Here is a 21,570-nt window from a genome sequence, read left to right as displayed (position 1 = left end):
TTGTGTTGTCTGCCATTATATAAAAACAAAAGCAAGGCCTAAACCCACAGGTACTTTTTAATCTATCTCAAGGTCAGCGACAAGAACAAAGGGTGCATTGCTTTATCATCTTTTATTGCAGTACAATACTCTAAAAATATTGTTAAATTGTCTTCAAACCAGATGGGGGGGAAAAGCATGCTAAACAATACAAAGTCATAAATATTTCTTCCATTTATGTGCAAAAGTTGCAATTCATTCAAGGATGGAATGTCCAGATTGTAACCCATCACTAAGTCCCACAGAAAAGGCAAACATATTATTTAATGTGCATACAATCCAAAGGACTGAAATAGAAATAAAGTATACAGACAGCTTTGTCTAGAAAGCTTTAACATGTGAGTGCATATTATCCCAAACGTGACTCAGGCAAAGATTAAACTTGGACTTTGGTTTTAGATAAAAGAATAGTATAATAAAATTAGAATGTCAGCAATGAGGAACAAATAAAATTACATCACACACAAATATAGTCATCAGCTACATGTCATCGCTTGTAATGCTCAATCCACCGACGTTAAGGTTCTCTAAAATCAAGCCATCGTCTTCGTCGTCCTAGAGAATGAACACAACAAATAGAATCACAGTTCTATTGATAGTCTAAAGTGAACGATAATGAGCTGGCTTTATGTTGCGAACTTTGCCCATCTCTGATTTAGATAGTGATAATAATCTGTTGATTGAGTTGAAGTATACAAGCAGTGTACAAGAAATGGAAATCATCCAAACCTGCAGATTTGGAGCCGTGCAAATAAAATCAAAAGTCATACACATATGTATATAAACAATAGCGAATTAACAATAAAAAAATACATATGTGTATATGCACATTTTAATAGAACTATGTTCTCCATTCTAACAGAGTTTTGCGCCCTCATTTATTTCCAGCCTGAGTGACGTAGTTGTTGATTGGCTTCAAAAACGTCATGACGTCTTTGCAAATCAGCTAAAGTTTGTTTGCGCAATCCCACGATCACCCCTTCTATTTTATCCCTCCCCACAAGAAATGCACGTTTTACTTAAACTTTTGGGATGGGACCACAGAAAGGGACGTTTGACCCTCCAGGACGAAGACAGACCCCGACGTTCTAAGATAATAATACTTCCGCCTCATCGACATCAGGCGACAACAACATTGGCGATCGAAAACAAGGGAGAAACAAATGCATGTAAGTAATATTTATTGATTTTCACTGTTATCACCCTCGTGGTTGGGTTGATGTTCCATACTTTGACGTGCGGCTCCAAATGATGCATTGCCAGTCTTGCATTTACCCAATGATTCTCGGTTGTTTGCAAAAATTATTGTATGCATGTTGTCAACTCGTAACTAGTTGTTTTCTAGTTTGTCACTGGTACTAGATGTTTTCCAGCCAATTGATATTTTAGTATTTGATGGGGATCTATGACACTCAAAGTGGATTTAAATGTGTTGATTGCGTGTTACTTACGGCATCTTTCGGTTTGTAGTCCTTCTCGGTGCTGCGGTATGACACCACATGGATCAAAGTGTAGACCCTGTAAGCAAATGAAACTCAAGTGGAGCAGTGCTTGCATGCCACCAAATTGACGGACCCCTTCCCCTTTTTTATTAACTATATACATATAACAATACAAAATGTTTGTGTGTACCTGTGATACAACATGGCGAGGAACTGGACGAGAAGAAGGATGGCAAAAGACAACAGAAACATTAAGCTGAGAGGCTCCACCTGTCAATATAAAATAATGTATGGGACAATTTACAATGACATCGTACATTGTTCAGGATGGCAACAGCTATGTATTAAATACAACATTGTTTTGTGTGCACCAACCTTGAGGTACTCTTCAGATTGTGTTCCATTTGAATAGAATTTCGGGATCTTGATGCTTATGACGTCGTTTCCAATGGCTTGCAGGAAGAAGGTAGCAACCACCCACAGTACATTGACGATAAAATAGAGGAATACTGCCTGTGGGGTGTTGAGGAAGAATAGTTAGCAATCATTTTCTAGGAAAAAATCTCGAGTATGTGTTTGATGTTTTTTTTGCATCCTTATCGACTTGACGGAAAGTCCTTTGAAAAGCAGAAGTCATTGTTTGAAACAATCACATTAGCAGTTGGAATTCCAGAGACTTAATCAGTTTATATAAAAAAATATATATTATCAAAATAATCCATTGCAAAATGGAATTAGTCTTTCTCAAACCTTTAGCGTCTCTCCAGGCCAATGATCTAATGTTTTAATATTCTGGAAAAAATGAAGTTGAGCCTAATGAAGTACAATAGAGGACATTAAAACAAAAACTCAGTCTACTTTTGAATTGCATTCATGAGGCAAATGCCACCCAGTCCTTGGGAAAAGAAAAATAATTTAAAATCCTTTTTATATCAGCAGAACTGAGCTGTTGTGAGCTTAACGTGTTGATATTCTATGTTGACATTAAGCAAGCGCAATTTCTGAGTTTTTTCTGAGAATAATTACCAAATATGTATTTCGCTTCATTTTACGTTTAACTGAAAAGTTCAATAAACAGCTAGCAGCAACCATTTGGCCTCTTTTTTTTGTAAGAATCTATCACTACTTGATGCTTGTTGTGACATTCCCTGCTACCACTTGGTACTTGAAATTTTTGTGTTGAAAAAAACTCATCTGAGGAACTCATCTCGAAAAACTCATAAATTGGGGCACCACACAAAATTAGATGTAAAACACAAAACTTGAAAGGAAATTTGCTGACCTTATTACGTAGCGATTTTAGCTCTCTGGTCACCTCGTCCAGATGTGCTTTTGTGTCAACAATGGGCTTCAAATAGCGCTCAATCAACTTCTTCCAGAAGTCCTCTTCGTCCTATGCGTACACACATAAAGCAAGATACAAATATTTTCCCATCTGGCTCATCGCTTGTTTGAATTTTGTCTCAATTGTGCCAGCCCGTCAGCAGCTTCTTCTTTCAGACCTAATCGCTAAATCTCTATTTTACCTCTTCTAGTTTCTGCACCTGAGGTGCAGTCAGAGTTTTCTCAATGGCTCTCTTGACTTTTCTCTCTAATCTTTCCATGCGACTGGTCTTCAATGTGCGCCGAGCCTATACACACACACACACACAAAATAGAGAATCAGGCCACTGGATTATATTCACCTAATTAATAGTGAGAGAAATAAAACCAGAAGGATTAGATGTGATCGAATCAAAGCGTTGATGAAATCTATCCTGAAATTTAGGGCTGACTGAATTTTAAATGAGCTTTAATGTAAAGTTCTAAATATTTGCTGTTCTGCGTGTCTTTGTGAATACCTGCGTCGTCAATTCCTGTTGTAGTTCCTCTAGTTGGCTTTCTGTCAGAACATCTTCGGGTCCTATTCCGTATAGTTGTGCAGTGAGTGTGTCTGTTAACATTAATATCAAGTCATCACACACGTCATCATAATTCTTGTGGCGGAGGGAGTATCTGGAAAAGAAACTTCTTTTTAGATTCACAGTCATTGCAACACACGACGGGCGTTATATGACAGATTTTTTTTTTTTTTCCCGTCATGAAGAAAATTCCATACCGTATTTGTTCTCTTAAGTTCCTCTTCAAGTTGGCAAATGTCAACTTCTTTAGAAACTCTTGTTTCACCGGACCCACCCAGTCTAAGGAGACAGATGTGTACAAATACAATTTTTAAAATCTCATCATGCTGACATTTGTTATAGGCTGTCTCACCGCTAATAGGAAGGTCTGCATTCTCCTGGTTGTTGTTGTCATAATCATCATCATCTTCATTGTCGCCGTCTTCAGATGCACTTGATATACTTGCTTTTTCCATGCTATCGACACTACACACATGTACATTGGTGAGTCTTTGGAAGTTGCAACATTAAGTGCATTATTCTTGGGATAATTTTACAAAACGACAAATGCAGTTGACCTTTAGAACTGGAAAGGTTTGGCAAATATTGCTTTTTGCCATTTTTTTGGGCTTTACTTGTGTAAAAGGTATTATGATAAATCCATAACATATGAATTTTTACCATGACCGTTACTTTTACCTTCTATAATAATTTATTATTTTCCAATAGAGTATTTTAAACGTCTAGTTCAATAATTGTGTGTGGGACGAATCATAAACATTTGAATTGTGCTCGGTTTAATGTCATTGAAAAAGAGGTGAATCAAAGTAACAATAATGAAAAAAATTGCAGTTACGTGTTTCTGGACATGTCAAAGCATCTCAACTCTCACCTCTCTTTATCAATATGTAATTTATTTCCTCCTGGCTGTGCCATTTTGTTGGCGTCAGCTGGAGACTTCAGCTCCATTGTTAAAGCAGGGTGTTCGTTCGTTTCCTGGGCTGTGATTGGAAGGGGAGCTGCTTGCTGCCCAGTCCGTCCCGTGATTTGTTGAATCATCAGATTCTCAGTTTCTTGAGTTACCTGTCAATTCCAACCAGAAGTGTTATAAATTCATTCAGCGGGTGCACAGCATATCAATAAAGTTGAGGAAGTTCATGTCACCTGAAACTTCATGTCCCAGCAGCAGAGTCTGCAGTTTCGGTCACACAGCACGTTATGGTTCTTCTTTACCTCGGTTCCTCCCCTACCAGAACAGGAAAAAAGATTCAACAAAAATAGCAAGAGCTACCATCTGTTCATGTTCACTGAAAATAGTGAACATCGTCCTGCAGTCGGTACACCAAACCTTTTAATTTAACCAGGCAAGAAAAAAAAGTTAATTAAATAAATATTTCTTAATTGTGGGCGGCTCGGTGGCGCACTGGGTAGCACGTCCGCCTCACAGTTAGGAGGGTGCGGGTTCGATTCCACCTCCGGCCCTCCCTGTGTGGAGTTTGCATGTTCTCCCCGGGCCCGCGTGGGTTTTCTCCGGGCACTCCGGTTTCCTCCCACATTCCAAAAACATGCTTGGTAGACGATTGAAGACTCCAAATTGTCCCTAGGTGTGAGTGTGAGTGCGATTGGTTGTCTGTCTCTGTGTGCCCTGCGATTGGCTGGCAACCAGTTCAGGGTGTCCCCCGCCTACTGCCCGATGACGGCTGGGATAGGCTCCAGCACGCCCGCGACCCCCGTGGGGACTAAGCGGTTCAGAAAATGGATGGATGGATTTCTTAATTGTTAAAAAAAAAAAAAGTACAGTATACAGCCCCATTGGTCATGCATTACGTAATAAATCTGGTGCATTACTTATTTGATTCCCTTGTGCCCCAGGTCACAATATGCATGTTAACCAGCGAGTAGATGGTAAGGAGAAGGTAGCCACTGGGAATGCAGATAAAATACATCAGGCCATAGATGATCATTCCTGTCGGAAAAAAAATACCATCACAATGCACGGCATGACACCATCTCAAAGTAAGAATGCTAATGATTATGTAATCTTGACATACCACACTCCTCGGGGTGAAGGATAGCAGTCACCGAGTACATGATTGTCATAGAAACCAGGAACACACCAGTTGGGGTTAGGAACGTTCCCTCCATCACCATATCACCTGAGAGCATACCGGTGCTTCAAAAAAACTACAGACATCTTCGTAACGTCGCAAAGCTCCGGCTGATGGATGCTCACCGATAATCGAAAAGAAGGACGCTGTCATGAGGAAGGCATACAGAACACTCATAATGCCAGCGATTGTTATCTGGTTGTTTGCTTTGGCAATGAAACAAATGATAATGTAGAACACGGGAGGGATGCTCGCAATGACGATGGAAAGAGTCCCTGAGAGATCAAAGACAAACTGGAAAGCACCTGCGGGAAAGGACATAACGGAATTCAAAATTGTTTAGGTTCATATAAATTGCAGGTAAAAAAAAAAAAAACAGTCATACCAGTAGACGATTTTGAACCTACCTGCCACCATAAGGGTCACGGAGGCTGGCCCGAGAATAGACGAACCGACCGTGAACATCTGGTAGAAAATGTAAAGTCTGGATATGGAGGGGTTTCTCTTCACAGTCTCTCCCCCACTGTTGTCATCAGCACAAAAGAGTTTATTTTAATCTGACTGCATTGAATGAGATAATTCTGCCAACCACACTGGAGGAAAAAATCTCGCAGTGTTTGAAAAAAATCATTTGCTTAACTGACCTGTGCAGGAGGTCCAATGTATTAGCCAGTGTGGATGGTCCCCATCGTCTCCTCTGGTTATAAAACTCTTTAAACTCTTGCGGTGAGTTGGTGTAGGCATCCGATGCGGCATTGTATTCCACACGCCACCCTTGTTGCAGTAGCAAAGTACACAACCAACGATCCTCCCCTAAAATATTTAAAACGGATAAAAAAAGAAAATTGTAAACAGCTGGCTGACATAACTGATAGTGATAGGAGAATCTTGACCTTGGTCATATTGGACATATTCTCCAGCCCTTGTGGCAGTCGTCGTGTATCTCTTCAGCACGTTGTCATCCATTAAGGCCGATGCTCGAAACAGACTGAAACATCCTGGACTGCACAGCACAGACCCAAACACGTGTTCTGCTGTCTTCTGTAGCCAGTGACCCACTGCATACTCAAACTTCTGGTACCACACCATGGGACCTGAAGGTTTCCGAGACTGAATTTACTCAAATATATCATTTATTGTCATATCATCATGTTGGTCATGAGCTAATAATAGAGAACACCCATTAAAAGCCCTGTAAAGTGTATTCAGGGAAATGTTTTGAAAAAAATTGAACATATTTTTGGGGAACACGTGCTTGAGAACCATGTAGTAAAGTACTCAACTGTGGATGGGCTATAGCATCAAAGCAAACTATTTTCATTTTGTCTAGCATTTTTATTCCCCCTTATTCAAGGTCGTAATGAGTGGCAGGGCGCAACAACTTAGCATCCGCTTTTGGCCCGTCGCCAATGATTTTAGGACATTGATTATTACAACATTGGTCAAAAAGTACTTTGGACAGAAACGTTCACTTACCCATTCCGGTAGGGTGGATTCGTCCACAGGCCGCCCCAACATTTTCATACATCCTCAGCCTGTCAATCAAAATGTTAATTGTCATTAATCACCCTTGATAATTTGTGTTGTTGAAAAAAAGCTGCGACAGACAAAAAGTCAACATTATTTATTTATTATAATTTTTCTCTGGTGTAATTTATTGTGTATTGACAATAATACTGGATTCCCCAAAGCTGTACTAGAATCTGTTACTGACCTGTCTACTAGCAAGATCACGGCTTTCGGCTGGAAGTCGGTGTCCCCGTCCAGAGCCAGAACGTATACGTTGTCATCTGACATGAATCTTCTTTTGTTGTCATTGTCATGTTGGGGCATGAGGTATATTTCACCATCCACAGAGATTAAAGACTCTCTGCATATGTCTTGGCGCTACAAAACAAATGAATTTCCCAAAACAAATTAATTTACATATACTGCAAGCTTGTGTGATTTTAGGTGTTTATAGGGTCTTACTTTGGTCTGAGGGTTTTTGGCAAGGTAGCCCTTCCAGCCAAGTAGATAATACATGTACATAATCTAAAAGACAACAATATTTGTTACTCAATGTCATTTTTGAAATTATGATTTATCTTCTTTTGGTGTCCTACTTGTACATGTCCATGTCAACGATTTGCTTACCAAACACGCACACTGATTTTGATGGAGTGAACTAAATTCGCATACCTGTGACCATCTCTTCTTGTTCCTGATGAGACCTTTGTCTTTAAGGTGAAAGTAGAGCATGTTGCCTTCTGGCATAACAAATACAAGTCGGCCACCATATGGAGTTTCCACGATGGCTACGTCGTCAGGCTCTTTGTTGGTAAAGACCCTGGATAAAAAATGATTGTCCATTTTTAAGACGCGATTAATCAATTCCACACAGATGAGTAATATAATCGATTATAGTGCGACCTTACCTGTAAACCTCGATGACAACTTGAGTCAAGTCATTAACGTATGAATTAACCAGCCTTTTCCCTGTGTCTTTTTCGGTCATGAACGCATCATCCACGTAAATGTGACACTCAAAATCAAAGCAATCCTTGTGTTCCTCCTTTGGATCACCTCGGTAACGGTCCAACCTTTAAAACAAATTGGTACCTCTGTACATGACTCAAAATGGATCATTTCAATGCTTTGTGGTCTTTTGTGTTGCGGCAATACAAACCTGAACATGGAGGTCAGAATCTTGAGCATTTCATCGTAGGTCTCATGCCACATGGTGGCACATAGATAGATCACACAATTCTGGATGTTATCGTGGCTAGAACAAGGACAAGAGAGCTGATAAGTCTTTCAGATCAAATCATGACATATATTACAGGTAATGTGAGAGATCCTTTTACTTACACAGGCAGTTTTGCATGCATCATCTCTTTTATTTTGTATTTTTTAATTCAACTAATGTAGCTGTTGAAAGCACAACTTAGCATTGTTGTAGAATGGTGCACTGTAGACATAGCATGGCCAAGGTTGAAGAATAAAACTGATCTGAGATTTGAGTTGTGGAACAAGAAGGCATCGGATTCCAAAAAACAAAACCGATATCAGGTATGTATTTTATTTCATGGCAGCTGGCAACCAATGTTAAGGTGCATGGCTGCCACCAACCATGTACGTAGGTGTGCGGACCAACGCAACTAACTGCATTGCTACTGAAATCCTTCCCATAGAAGATTTCTCACCTTTCTTGGTTTTGAGCCCGAGACACCTTCATCTTGGTGTTAAGCAACAAAGACAAGTCTATGAAAGCAGATTCATAGAGCCGCCGAACAAAGAGCTGAGAGGTTCTCTCTATACGCTGGACCTAAGCGGTAGTCAACAAAAGATAAATGTAGTCATGTCATCCAATATGTAAACATGTAAAACTGAATTCAAAGAATAACTATAATGGAAAAAAAACTGTTGTAAAGCTGCTGGAAAAATAAGCGCTTACCTTTGTTTTCCATACGTAGTAAGTGCATGTGACCAATCCCGACCACATACATACCCCCTCAAGTGCCAGCATTGAAAAAGGCCATTGCAAGTAAGCGCTGTCAGTCAAATGATTAAATTGTTACATTCATGGTATGGAGGTGAGCGGATGCTTGCATTTTATACTGTACTGTATGTATTACTATTATTATACCTGTTAAGTGATGTTCGGCAGATGCTCTTAGTGATTTCAAAAAAGACCACAGGGGTTATGTTCTTGTGGTTCAAGGTGGACAAGCTGTCACAAAATACTGCAATGGGAAATGCATGTAAGTTTTTTTGTAAGAAATGACCAGGTTTCAAATAACTCACCCCTGATGTCCCATTGGTGTGTTTCGTTCACTTCATTTGCTTGGGTAATGAAAAGTATAAGTCCCAATATAAGCACCGAGGGGCCCGTGCTAATTAAGGGCAAGGCAAAACCCATCCTGACAGCATGAATCTTACAAGCTACCACCCCAAACCAGTGGCACGCCGCCGAGCAGAAGGCCTTAGGCAAGAAACAATGGGGGAGTTAGTGTCAGCCTTGTTAGGAAGACAATGAATCTCATTTGTTGCTCTGATGTAATAGATTTGATTAATCAACTTGGACAACTTGGATTATAAAAGGTGAGTTAGCTTGATTCTAACCTTCACCTACCTGTAAGAAAAACAGCCCCAGCCCAATTTGTAACAATTCCCAATCTTCACTCTTTAAATTGAAGTCTGACCACTTGATGGACTCAACAATGAGGCAATGATAGAAAAGGTATACAGCTCCTACGAATGAAAAACAAAACTATAAATTATTTACAAGGCTGAATGAAAATATAACAGATATATGTCCAGTTAAAACAAATGTGTTTTCACTGAAATATTACGTTCATAGCGAGAAAGCATTCTCATAAATCTGAAATCAACATCTTTACTTAAATATTTGGTCTCTATAGTAAAGGTCAGGAACACGCTTTAATGAGGGATCTTGAGGTGGTATCAATTACAGTGTTAAATATAGTTAGCGGATTCTTTGTGAGTGTTGTTCCAGATCGTGAGTGCAGACAATTACCTATGACAATTATCCTCAACAGGCTGCTGATGACAAACACAAAGTCCCTGAAACCATCCAGTTCTGACAATCTATCCTATAGGGAGATACAAAAAACAGTTTCAGTAAACGCTACACTGCATTATATGTTTGCACAAAGCCAAAACAAAATACTTTTAACATGGGTTAATCTCAGCTCAGAAATGTAGACGCTGAATGATAAGCACTCAGGATATTTGTTAACATAATTCTCCATTTTACAATGTCAAATCGTGCTGAGTCAAAGTTTTTCCATCCATCCATCAATTTTCAGAATAGAAACACACCTGAATTCGATTTGTCGCTTGCATTGGATTCTCCCACCAACAAAATGAGATAAGAAGTGAGGATAAAATTCCAATTCCTATGTAGACATAGCAGTCGTCCCTCTGTCTATCCACATGCGAAGATACGCGGGCATAGTAGTCGATTCCTAGCAGGCAATATCCTGTTGAGAGACATACATGAATGTAAGGTGGACTTGTAATTAGTCACCTGATTTTAAGAGAATAGCATAGATTTAAATATGTAGTACAATTACCGGCGCATGTTAGAATGAGGGAGCAAATTGGGAATATAATTTTCCAAGCTTCTGTCTGCAGTCGAAAGATGATCTGAAGAAGTGCAGACAAAATACAGACACCTCCGCTGATGAACAGATTTGTCAGAATGTCAAACTGGGGCATCACCACAAGCACCAAGACTGAAGTACCGAGTGACACAATGCACTCAATGGCACAAATCTGCAAAAGGAAAAGCACACGCAGGTCATTAGTCGGAAAACAGCAGCGATCGATAAACAAATAGTCGTGGACTCATCTAATAAACGTCACATACCCACAACATGGTCTTCAGGTTGGGCTGTACGAAGCTCTTGAAGGCACACCTCCACAGTGATTTCATGAACACCAAGACGTTTGGGCAAACCAGACAGAACACCAGCATCAGCATGTAGAACTGTTTTTCCTTTGACTTTGTTTTGTCTTTCGTACCGGACAACGTTGTCAGTACCAAAAGAGAACCCTGATTGGACAGACCAAAACACGTTAAACCTGATAGTTTTTCGTCTCCTATATATTTCAATACTATGTATGGAGAAGCTAAAATAAAGCTGAAGGTGATTAAAATTAAAGTGGCATTTTTGAATCGCACCTTAGCAACAACGGCACTGGTCAGGACAGCTAAACCCACAATAACAGCTACTAGGTACTGGGCCAATTGGAAGCACCTTCTCTTCTGTTCCTTCTCAGCTCCTATTGGGTTGAGTTGAAATGGATCCCATCTTTCCCTGAGTCACACACACACACACACACACACGCACACACACAGGCCACCATATTCAGTTTATAGCGTTGATAATACAATTAATCACCTTTACTGGGTGGTTATTATTGCACAATGACCTTAGATAAAAAAAAAAAAAAGGCAATTATATACTTGTCAGTGTGTTCAGTGCAGAAATTGCTTTGGTTTATTGTGATTAATACATCACTTATGTAAAATAAATCCAAACACAAGAAAGTTCAAGTGATACTCTACCAATTCGTTTTAAAAGAATCATCAATATCTACGTAATCAGGATTATTATTATGAGAAAGATAATGGCTGAAGTATCTGCTTGTTACAGGATTTTTAACAATATATTTGCTGTGGTGCATATACTGTGTATATTTCACGCTGTGTGTAAAAATTTGATATAATCCACACAGATTAGAAAAATCTAAAATAACAAAGGATCAGATTTACGGTACTGTATGACTATGATTATTTTTATGATTTTTAAAACCGGTCTAAATTATATATATATATATATATATATATATATATATATATATATATATATATATATATATATATATATATATATATATATATATATATATATATATATATATAATTTAGGCCATTTTGTTTGTACTTTTGTCTCTTGAAAATTGTTGCATCATATAAAACAGTTACTTGACAGATTTTAAGTATATTTCTTACTTGAGTCGTTCCTGTATACTCTTCCCTCTGATTTTCACTTCCTCCATCTTGCTTGTCTAGTCCAGATGCCAGATCTGTTGAAACTTTGAGTCATTTTTATATTGCAACATGGATACAAATGATACAATTTTAGCAGAACATTTACCTTCTTTTGAGCTTTCCTGTCCTTGTCCTGTAGTTTTCAAATCACACCTGCGACAACTACCAAAACCAAACCAGTAAGCGATAAAGTGGTCGGAAATTAAGAGAAGTCGTGTCCGGAAAATTACAATTAACCCCAAATCTGACCCCTCTGGCTGTCTTGTATTTTGTTTTTCACCTATTTGTTGTCACTAGTTTAAGAAAGTAAGAAAGAAAGAAAAAAATATTTCCAGGTAACTCACACCAGTGTGCCAGTGCTGCGGTTCACCAAGTATGCCCGTGTCTTTTGAGCGATACTGTTAGGTAAGCATATGAGGGATGTTGTAAAGGCGTGGACTGTACCCACCCAACATGACCGATAAACAAAATCTCAGCGTCATAAAAAGGTACAAGGATCGTCTTTATGACTTGCACATACTCACGCCTTCGCTATGACTCTTAAGAGTTTTTCATTAACTGAGCCAACACCTTGTTTGGTGCTCTCAACTGGAGATAATCTTGAGCAATGAATGGTAGAAGTTCCCATGTCACTGCTAGGAAAAAGAATGTTTATAAGACAGTGATGAGTGATCCGAGGGACAGCTAGGGTTAGATGTTTTGGAGTCGAAGTGCTCTTTTTTTTTTTTTTTTTTTTTTTTTTTTTTTAGTGACTAGAACAAATCCAGGACTTGACATGACTCTATGAGGAGGCCAGTAAATTTATTTTGCAGACGGACACAAGCCAGAGTAGTTTGCGCCGTTGTGGGTGTGAACACACATGACTCTGTTTGCCGCAGATGAAAATGGTTCCTCTGATTCCCTTTAAATGTGACAAACTCACATCGAGCATAGGCACATCTGTGTGGAAAGGGAAACAGCGATCCATAGTACGTCACCCGAGATTAACATTGCTCTTTGCCGGTGCGGCAATAGACAAAATAAGTGAGGACTCTCATTAAATACACAATGATTGGTGCTTTTAATATGTCAGCAGGCCTCATGTAGCGTATGTATTTGTATTATAAGTTAACATCTTTATGTACGTCAGTGAATGGTATTAGTGTTTAATATAATTTTGCTCAAAAAAGATTGTTTCCTATGAGAGCAATTGTTTCAAAAAAAATTGGTTGAGGGATTATGTTCCACCTCCCAAGGGAAAAAAAAACATTCACCTTCTAGGTCAGGTCTCGTACGTGGTTGTTTCCACTGGGTGTCACTACAGAGCTGTGGCTCGGACTCCCGGCAAACCAGATCTTTCTACAGTCGAGTGTGATGAAGTAATATAACAAATCTAGCTGAAAGTGTTCATTTAAATTTCACTTTGGTGTTTCTTATCAGGTAATGTCAATTTAGCATCATCATATGTGATTAAATGTGTGAAGACGCGGACGCACATCTTAATGCTGCTGTGCACGTCTGTCGTTGCATACTGAAAAGAATGTCTCTGTCAGGTATGGACCCTCATTAGGATGTGTTGGTAGCGCATAATCAGCTAGCCATATGGTCGGCATGGAGGTACCCCACACACGCACACACCTTCAGCTTGAAAGCAGTCACATAATCATTACACGCAGTAAGTTTTTAGCTTTAACATGTAGTAGGAAGGTCATTTGAAAGTCAGTCAAAAATGTTAGTCATTAATGGACCCTGTCTCAAAATTTGTGTGCCACAATAGGGCCCTTCTTATTTCGCAGCCATAGGAGTCCTGCTCCCGTGCCAGTGAGTTCACGTCACAGCGGTAATGTCACTGAGGACACTGTCATAACACAGCTGATGCCTCTCAGATTTACAAAAAGGTCAGAATAGCAACAAGGTAGCTGCGCCTGGCTTTGGTTTGAGCTGACGGAATTGTTCAGAGCCAAGCTATAATTAGGAGCCATATGGGCTGTATGTTAAGAATCACTGCTTACTGTTTACTCTTGAACAACCTTTTCATCTGACAAGGGAGTAGGCGCGTGAAGGAAATCTTAAACTTAATTTATATGGATTTTTAAAAAATCCTCCAAAGGCTCCTCCTGGTCATTTTAACACCAAATAAGTGCTTACTGCAGGAGGCATTCACTGCTCCAAGTCGAAGCTTTATATATGATATAAGCTGCCCTAAGCTAATGGTTTCAGAATCTTCTACATGGAAGAGCTTGAAATTCACACAACTATGAGCCAAGAATGAGAGAGCGAGCTGCGATATGACAGGCAGGTGACAAGAAATCAGCCCTGGAAAAAACATGATGTCACTCTATCCTGAACATTAAGTTAATGAAATACTTCAAGTTGTTCAAATGCAATTGCATATATTTTCTTTCACCTGACCAAACATGATAACTAAATGCTAATGTTTAAAGTCAGTCAGGGCTCTGGAAATGTAATATATTTATTATTAAAAGCAGGTCTAAGCATCATTTCCATTCTGTCATCTGCAAAATTCATCAAGTCCCTTGGTGACTCTTTGTTCACTTTGTAGCGGAATCACATTTGAATATTGCACACAGTGACCGTCTCTGTAATGGCATGGGGTTCATGCTTTTGCCCGCTCTTCCAATGGCTAATTTCTTTTTGTCTTTCTCTGCCTTTGAGTGTGAAGCTTTTATTTGCTGCCTTCATTGATATCAGACAAGGTAAATGAAGTCTCTGCACCATCACAATAGGTGTTCCCAGTTTTGTCACGCATTAATTTTACATGTCGTGCTATTAGTCAGATATCACATAGGCAGAACGCAATTGCTTGTTGTCTTGTCTTGTTTGAATTCAGCTAAAGCCCAGTGTGGGAGAAATAATAACTTGGTGTGTCCAACTGCTTTCAAAAAGAAGCCAAAAGTGCTTTGAAGCTTCTTATCAGGAACTCGGAGGCAGATTTGGGTTTATTGTTCACTCTTGGACACTATGATGCTTATCTGATCTTCTTAGTCTCCTAAATTGACTTGACGCTCATTTTTCCACAGCAGTTACACCTCTTTGCTAACGATGTTTTAGGGGTAATCTTTCTCTGAATTTCAGTTTCGATCCCACCTTAAGCAGAATAATCTGCCAAGCAGTATCTTGCCTTTCCATAGTTGACGTCGTGTTTGCGCCTTCCTCCTCTTTTGTTCCCCTACGCACAGTGCCTAAATTCAAAATCTCAGTTCTTGATCAGTGACTTGATAATAATCTTGAAAATAAGGGGTAAAAAATATGATCCTATAACCTGTGAGACCATGACATGAAATGATATTCTAAGTTTAAATCGGCATAAAATTAGAAGACGGAGGCATCAGTGGTAAGATATGCGCAAAAGTAATACCGTAAATTTCGGGCTATAAGCCGCACCAGCTAAAATTTGTAATTTGATGCAAGCGATGCTAAACTATATACTTGTCTTCAGAATCAGCTTTATTGGCCAAGTTTGTGCATACCAAGCAAGGAATTTGACTCCGGGGGATCTCAGCCTCTGTACAACATTAATGGCCAAGGTATTGTAAAAACAAAAAAGGGAAAGTGGTAGTCCCACAAAGTCGATTATTGTAAACCTGGGAAAAGAGAAACTATGAAAATGAGTAATCAGATGGAAATGCATCTCTTTTTCACTCAGGCTGAAAGTTCAATTTGAGTTTACACGCTTCTGGCTTCACACGGCCATGTTTTGCATGCGCATCTGTGTTTGTTTGGGCAACTGTATCAGACTGTCAAGATACAACATATTTACTTATTATTCTTTTTCAACATCACTGAAGGAGTCCCAATTTATTTGCCTTTCCATTTTCCACCAACAAAAATCCAGCACAACCAATTTGAATGGGGCTTTCCTTAAGCAGTATTCGTGAACAGACTGAGAAAATACATGAAGTCTTTAATCATAGAGTTATCTGGTTGCTGCAGTATTCGAATAATGAAGCGCATGTGGAAACACATAGTAGCTGAGATTTGTGCTAGCATGAATTATTTGAGCACTACTCTGTATGCCATAATTCATTTTTGACCACTGGCAGTCACTTGATATTGCAGTTGCATTTGCAAACGATCTCATCTGTCATAATGTTCCTCCCAGAAAAGCTCAATGACGTGTCAGAGAATGATCTATTGAGTAGGGCACAGGTCTACCATACAAAACTGACAGTCCTGCCAGACACAGCTAAGGGTCGAGTTGTCTTGACAAGCACTGTGTTATTAAAAGTTCAGTTGCGCAGGTGATGATGTAACCTTAGCACAGCAGCACACGTCTTGACCTCTATGATCCTATAACCTGTGAGACCATGACATGAAATGATATTCTAAGTTTAAATCGGCATAAAATTAGAAGACGGAGGCATCAGTGGTAAGATATGCGCAAAAGTAATACCGTAAATTTCGGGCTATAAGCCGCACCAGCTAAAATTTGTAATTTGATGCAAGCGATGCTAAACTATATACTTGTCTTCAGAATCAGCTTTATTGGCCAAGTTTGTGCATACCAAGCAAGGAATTTGACTCCGGGGGATCTCAGCCTCTGTACAACATTAATGGCCAAGGTATTGTAAAAACAAAAAAGGGAAAGTGGTAGTCCCACAAAGTCGATTATTGTAAACCTGGGAAAAGAGAAACTATGAAAATGAGTAATCAGATGGAAATGCATCTCTTTTTCACTCAGGCTGAAAGTTCAATTTGAGTTTACACGCTTCTGGCTTCACACGGCCATGTTTTGCATGCGCATCTGTGTTTGTTTGGGCAACTGTATCAGACTGTCAAGATACAACATATTTACTTATTATTCTTTTTCAACATCACTGAAGGAGTCCCAATTTATTTGCCTTTCCATTTTCCACCAACAAAAATCCAGCACAACCAATTTGAATGGGGCTTTCCTTAAGCAGTATTCGTGAACAGACTGAGAAAATACATGAAGTCTTTAATCATAGAGTTATCTGGTTGCTGCAGTATTCGAATAATGAAGCGCATGTGGAAACACATAGTAGCTGAGATTTGTGCTAGCATGAATTATTTGAGCACTACTCTGTATGCCATAATTCATTTTTGACCACTGGCAGTCACTTGATATTGCAGTTGCATTTGCAAACGATCTCATCTGTCATAATGTTCCTCCCAGAAAAGCTCAATGACGTGTCAGAGAATGATCTATTGAGTAGGGCACAGGTCTACCATACAAAACTGACAGTCCTGCCAGACACAGCTAAGGGTCGAGTTGTCTTGACAAGCACTGTGTTATTAAAAGTTCAGTTGCGCAGGTGATGATGTAACCTTAGCACAGCAGCATGTGACGCAACACACGTCTTGACCTCTTGTAATTTATGATCCAATTAGAGCTTAAAATGAAATTGAAAAGGTGTGGATACGCTTTTTAGATGTAAGTCTTTTTAATTCATTCATTAATTCAAATATTGCGTGATATGTCATTAAAGAGGGATTCCCATCTGCGGCCCCAACTCGATGCCCCATGTTTTTCTTTAACTTTCCTTGACCTCCTGTGGGTTAAGATCAGAATGTCATTAATATTTGCCAGCTGTGGGCATGTAAAGCCGTTGGAGACGTTTCTGTGATTAAGTATAAATAAATTGACTTCACAGTAGCATCATGACGCGTGACCACCATATTTGTGTTTGTATAATTTTCTAAACAAAAATACCGACAGAGCATCAACACTAAATCACTAAATGCAAGGCAAGCAACTGCTTGTGGCGTTATCAGACAACAAAAACATTAATCGATTTCAATTTCACTCTGCGACTTGTGGATAGACTTTTTTTTTTTTTTTAAATAGAATGAAAATGTGATACAATAAAAAGCAATCCCGTTCCTCTCCCCAAACAGCAATTCTATTATATTTTGAAATGCTGGAATGAGAACAGCCAAGTTTGTGGAAGAGCATTCGGTCAAGGTCGTTTATATTTTTGGTCGGCAGTGTCAAAAGTGCAATGTGCAGTTGAGTATGGGGATCACACTGGCCTTTGTGTCTGTGTGATACACGGTTTATATACGTGTTATATTTCTGGGGCTCAGGTATGCTGCTCAATTCACTGGCAGTCAGAAAAGAAGTGGCGCTATGAAAAGGAACCAGGTCAGTCGTGTCAGGGCTTGGCATAACCTTGTATGAAAGCATGACTAACTTTGGATGAAGAGGAATGATCCCATTTTACTTGAATCCTCTTTTCCTGGGTGAATGTATGGTCATCCTTGAACATCCAGATATATAAATCATACATGCGTGTGCAAGAGGTTTACTTGGTCGTTTTGGGGTGTGATAGTAGGTGCTTTTGCAATAAGTAATAAATAAATCATATGGCCACAGCTGTGCTTCCAGTTGTATGACATATACTAGGTTAGTCATATGTGACCATAGAAAATACTACCTTTCTTCTACTTTCATATTATCGTGGATCGAACAGTCTTGATTTTTTTTAACTGATAAAGATCTTGAGTTTGTCATCGGTTTTGGCCAGAAAAAAAAAAATTGAGAGACTGAGAGAATACACACACAAAAAAAAAGGGATATTCAGTCATATTTTACTTAATGTTTAGATTTTGGATATTGAAAATAATTCACTTATTAGATCAAGAATAAAAGAGGGTCCCCACTTTTCCAATCCTGTTATTATTTAATAAAATGTCTGCACCCCTCTCTTCTCTTCAGGGCATAGACTCAAGTTTAACCTTCTCAAAGTCAATTTAACTCCCTATTTCTTTCTCTGCGTACTCCCTTTGTTTTTACCCTTTTGAATCTTGTCCTCAGTCCACCCCAATTTTACCTTTTTCCCCATCTTCTGGTCTGGTTCACTCGGCTGAGGAGCAGCTCTTATATTGTAGACCTCGCTGACCTTAGGCCATCCAGTGACGACTGCAGTCTTGATTCTTACGAGGCAAGTGTAGAATCAGTTTATCCATGTGTAGCTCATCTGAAAGCAGCTCACCAGTAATGGGACGCTGTGATTTTCTTTGGAAAGTTATAGAATTAGATTTTAAAAATTGAACTACTTCCAGCGATTTTTAAGTGTTGCCTTCTGTTTTTTGTTTCCTTCCTTGTTAAATCATTGCTGTAAAATAAATGTGAGTACATAGATGAATATGATTAACTATAAATCCAATCCAATACATCTTTATATAGCGTGTTCACAACAGCTGTTGCCATAACAAAGCACCTTACAGAACATATTCATGAATACACATAACATGAGCTAATTTGCTATTTAGTTTCCGTTGCAAACAATATGCTCAGTAACCTATCGAAAGGATGTTCTGTTGAATGCAACATTTTGCAAGGAAAGCTAGTTTCGAGCTTGTGTTTAGTTCAGCTGACTCACTCTGGAAACAGCAGAGTTATTCGTGTGGTCTGCTGGGGAGATTTAGGAGCGTTTGACTGAGATCAGATGAATGTCTGGCCTGTCAGAAATTCGGTCGAGTGCAAAAATGATCAAACGCGTTGGAAGCAGGGTTAGGTCCAGATTTCCCAAGCCGTGTCCATAACCTACTAAAATCTTGTTAGGAAGACTCAGGGAAGGCTTTTCAGTGTCTCTTTCATGTATATATACGTGTGTGCGCGTATGTGTGTATGTATATATGGAGGGGGAAAAAAAAATATATATATATATACGTACATATTACGTACTTATCTTAAATTGTTTGACAGGACTGCTGATGATTGACGGTTCATTAAAACAAAATACCTGGGCTCTTCATTTGTCTTGAGTTGTTACATTTTCATTGGTTCGGTGGGTCATCGAGAAATCGACTTACAAGTTACTGGCAACGGCAAGGGCCCATATAGATAGCAAGTCTGGATTATAAATCATGCGACATTCACCAAGGCCATTGCTCCAAAATGGCATTTCAAAGGTGTCTTCTAAATATATTTGAAAATCGTCTAAGACGATAAAATCACTTGGAGATAGCTGTAGTGCGTTGCTTTGCTTTGCGGTAAATGGGAATTGCTATTGATTTCATCTTTGAAAAGGTGACAGCAACTGTTTGAACGTTTGTTTCTATAGTGGCTTCATTAGGCCTTCCAAGTAAATGTCATACTGCTTCATTTGTTGACTATTCACAAAAGTCAACATAATAAGCAGCTTGTGAAATGCTTTCACTTTCCAATTTTGTGAAAGCCTTTATCAATACCTGCCTTTTCCCATTAGCCTACACAATGACTTTTTACTCATTGACTTGCCGTTTCGTAGATGAGTGTAAATTGCTTTCTGATCAACAGAACAAAATTAGAACATGATTGCAGTACGCTTCCAAGGAGGTTAAAAAGGTTACTTAGCCAACTCATTGTGATCGTCTATGATGGTTTATTGACCAATGTTAGATTACACATTAAAATTTAATAAAAAAAGAAAAAACTCTAATGGAAGCCAGGACTGTTCATTCCCAGTGCTTGAAAGGAACAATGAGCGCAATGATGAATAGTTGTTCATCAAGTATTTAAGAGGAATATTTTATTTGTGTGGCAAAACTAATAGTTAACAAAAATAATTACCTTTGGATTTTGTTTGTTTATACTTAAAAATCTAATAATATACTGCTTGGATTGTGTGAGATGTCCATTTTGTGCTGATTTTGACATGTTCAAAGATCATTTCAATTTTCTGTGTTCTCCTGCTTATCCTGTTTCTGGCTAGAAAGTCATAAAAAAAAACAACTTCACTTTTATCTGTGTCCTTAATGTATGTCTACAAACACTGCCAGAACTGTCCTTGTCGCCCACATATGTAATCACATTGTATTGAAATGGAATGAAGACACGAGACACTGAAGTGGAAAGCTGAAGCCATCACAGTCCTCGGTTTTTAAGTACCGTGTGTTGACAATCTTTTATTTTGAGTGTTAAGCTTACATGTCTTGCAATATCTTGCCACTAATTAAGTCTTAACTTTTATGTTGCTTTCAGCTCAGTCGTAGGTGTTTTTGAGTAGCAAAACTCTCAAAACAACAATTGTTCTTCAAGGATTCCAAGAATAATGACCTCACTAACTTTGTTTCAAGACGACCATAATGCATGCTTTGTCAGAGAAGAACACAATACGTTAAAAAAAAAAAAAAAATCACAATATAAAACATGTACACTTATGACAGAACGATGGCTGTGAAAACATACTTGTATGGTTTTATTTTGATGAAGAATATTTGTGGTATGTTTTTATGGATTATGATGTGGTAAAACTTTTTTGTTATTGATTCTGGGAAAATGTTAGTTTGCCAACAATATGTTAATTAGCTTTAGACATAACGTTCCTTTGTAAAAAAGTTTTTCCTATTGCTTCTTGACACAAACCACATCAACTGCATTTTGTTATCTTAAAAAAAAACATGCCTAGCCATGCATTTACATACCCTAACAACCATTTCACATTCAGAGAGCATGTCACACTCTCATGATGTTCATTTTTAAAGTTGGTGTTCTGAGACTAAGCCATTTGGAGGTTTCATCCAGACAACTGCAAAGAGAGTGCGGTTCACATTAATCCCTTCGGGAGCCACCAGCACTCTGACTAATGGCT

The 21,570-nt window shown here is 38.8% G+C and overlaps 2 protein-coding genes across 7 annotated transcripts in view; one reads left to right on the top strand and one right to left on the bottom strand.

The window, feature by feature from the left end:
- Nucleotides 1-93: 93 nt before the first annotated feature.
- On the bottom strand, nt 94-12,465 carry chs1 (chitin synthase 1). Of its 4 annotated transcripts, none has more exons than XM_049718440.2 (36): nt 12,376-12,465; nt 12,138-12,193; nt 11,993-12,066; nt 11,159-11,294; nt 10,844-11,029; nt 10,548-10,749; nt 10,294-10,454; nt 9,989-10,064; nt 9,584-9,702; nt 9,256-9,433; nt 9,098-9,194; nt 8,906-9,002; nt 8,655-8,776; nt 8,138-8,233; nt 7,887-8,051; nt 7,651-7,798; nt 7,441-7,503; nt 7,184-7,356; nt 6,946-7,004; nt 6,363-6,563; nt 6,114-6,282; nt 5,877-5,992; nt 5,595-5,774; nt 5,413-5,517; nt 5,210-5,327; nt 4,526-4,607; nt 4,254-4,444; nt 3,735-3,847; nt 3,580-3,661; nt 3,323-3,476; nt 3,008-3,112; nt 2,764-2,874; nt 1,857-1,994; nt 1,672-1,751; nt 1,491-1,557; nt 94-594 (listed from the first exon to the last, which is right to left on the bottom strand). In XM_049718440.2, exons 3-36 carry the CDS (start codon nt 12,037-12,039, stop codon nt 520-522), a joined length of 4,212 nt encoding a protein of 1,403 aa, XP_049574397.1. In that variant the 5' UTR covers nt 12,040-12,066; nt 12,138-12,193; nt 12,376-12,465; the 3' UTR covers nt 94-519. The 4 variants fall into 4 exon arrangements, with proteins under 4 accessions (XP_049574397.1, XP_049574399.1, XP_049574398.1 ...); XM_049718442.2 differs by having other exon boundaries at nt 11,993-12,075; nt 12,376-12,413; XM_049718441.2 differs by having other exon boundaries at nt 11,993-12,075; nt 12,138-12,438.
- Nucleotides 877-21,570, top strand: part of csmd1a (CUB and Sushi multiple domains 1a) — a 286,478-nt gene continuing 265,784 nt past the window's right edge. For 2 of the 3 annotated variants that reach the window (XM_049718437.2, XM_049718434.2), the window contains exon 1: nt 877-1,208. In XM_049718437.2, coding sequence (XP_049574394.1) covers nt 1,046-1,208 — 163 coding nt within the window. In that variant the 5' untranslated portion in view covers nt 877-1,045. The remainder of the gene's footprint in view (nt 1,209-21,570) is intronic. The other variant, XM_049718435.1, reaches the window with a different exon arrangement.

Source organism: Syngnathus scovelli, chromosome 4 (assembly GCF_024217435.2).
Source record: "Syngnathus scovelli strain Florida chromosome 4, RoL_Ssco_1.2, whole genome shotgun sequence".
NCBI lineage: Eukaryota > Metazoa > Chordata > Actinopteri > Syngnathiformes > Syngnathidae > Syngnathus > Syngnathus scovelli.
This window is presented reverse-complemented; position numbering and strand designations above follow the sequence as displayed.

Coding starts and splice junctions, on each gene's coding strand:
- chs1 (XM_049718440.2), bottom strand. CDS start 12,039: ATGGAGGAAGTGAAAATCAGAGGGAAGAGTATACAGGAACGACTCAA. Junction 3,662..3,734: donor TGCAGACCTTCCTATTAGCG/GTGAGACAGCCT, acceptor CTGTCTCCTTAG/ACTGGGTGGGTCCGGTGAAA. Junction 3,113..3,322: donor AACAGGAATTGACGACGCAG/GTATTCACAAAG, acceptor GTGTGTGTATAG/GCTCGGCGCACATTGAAGAC.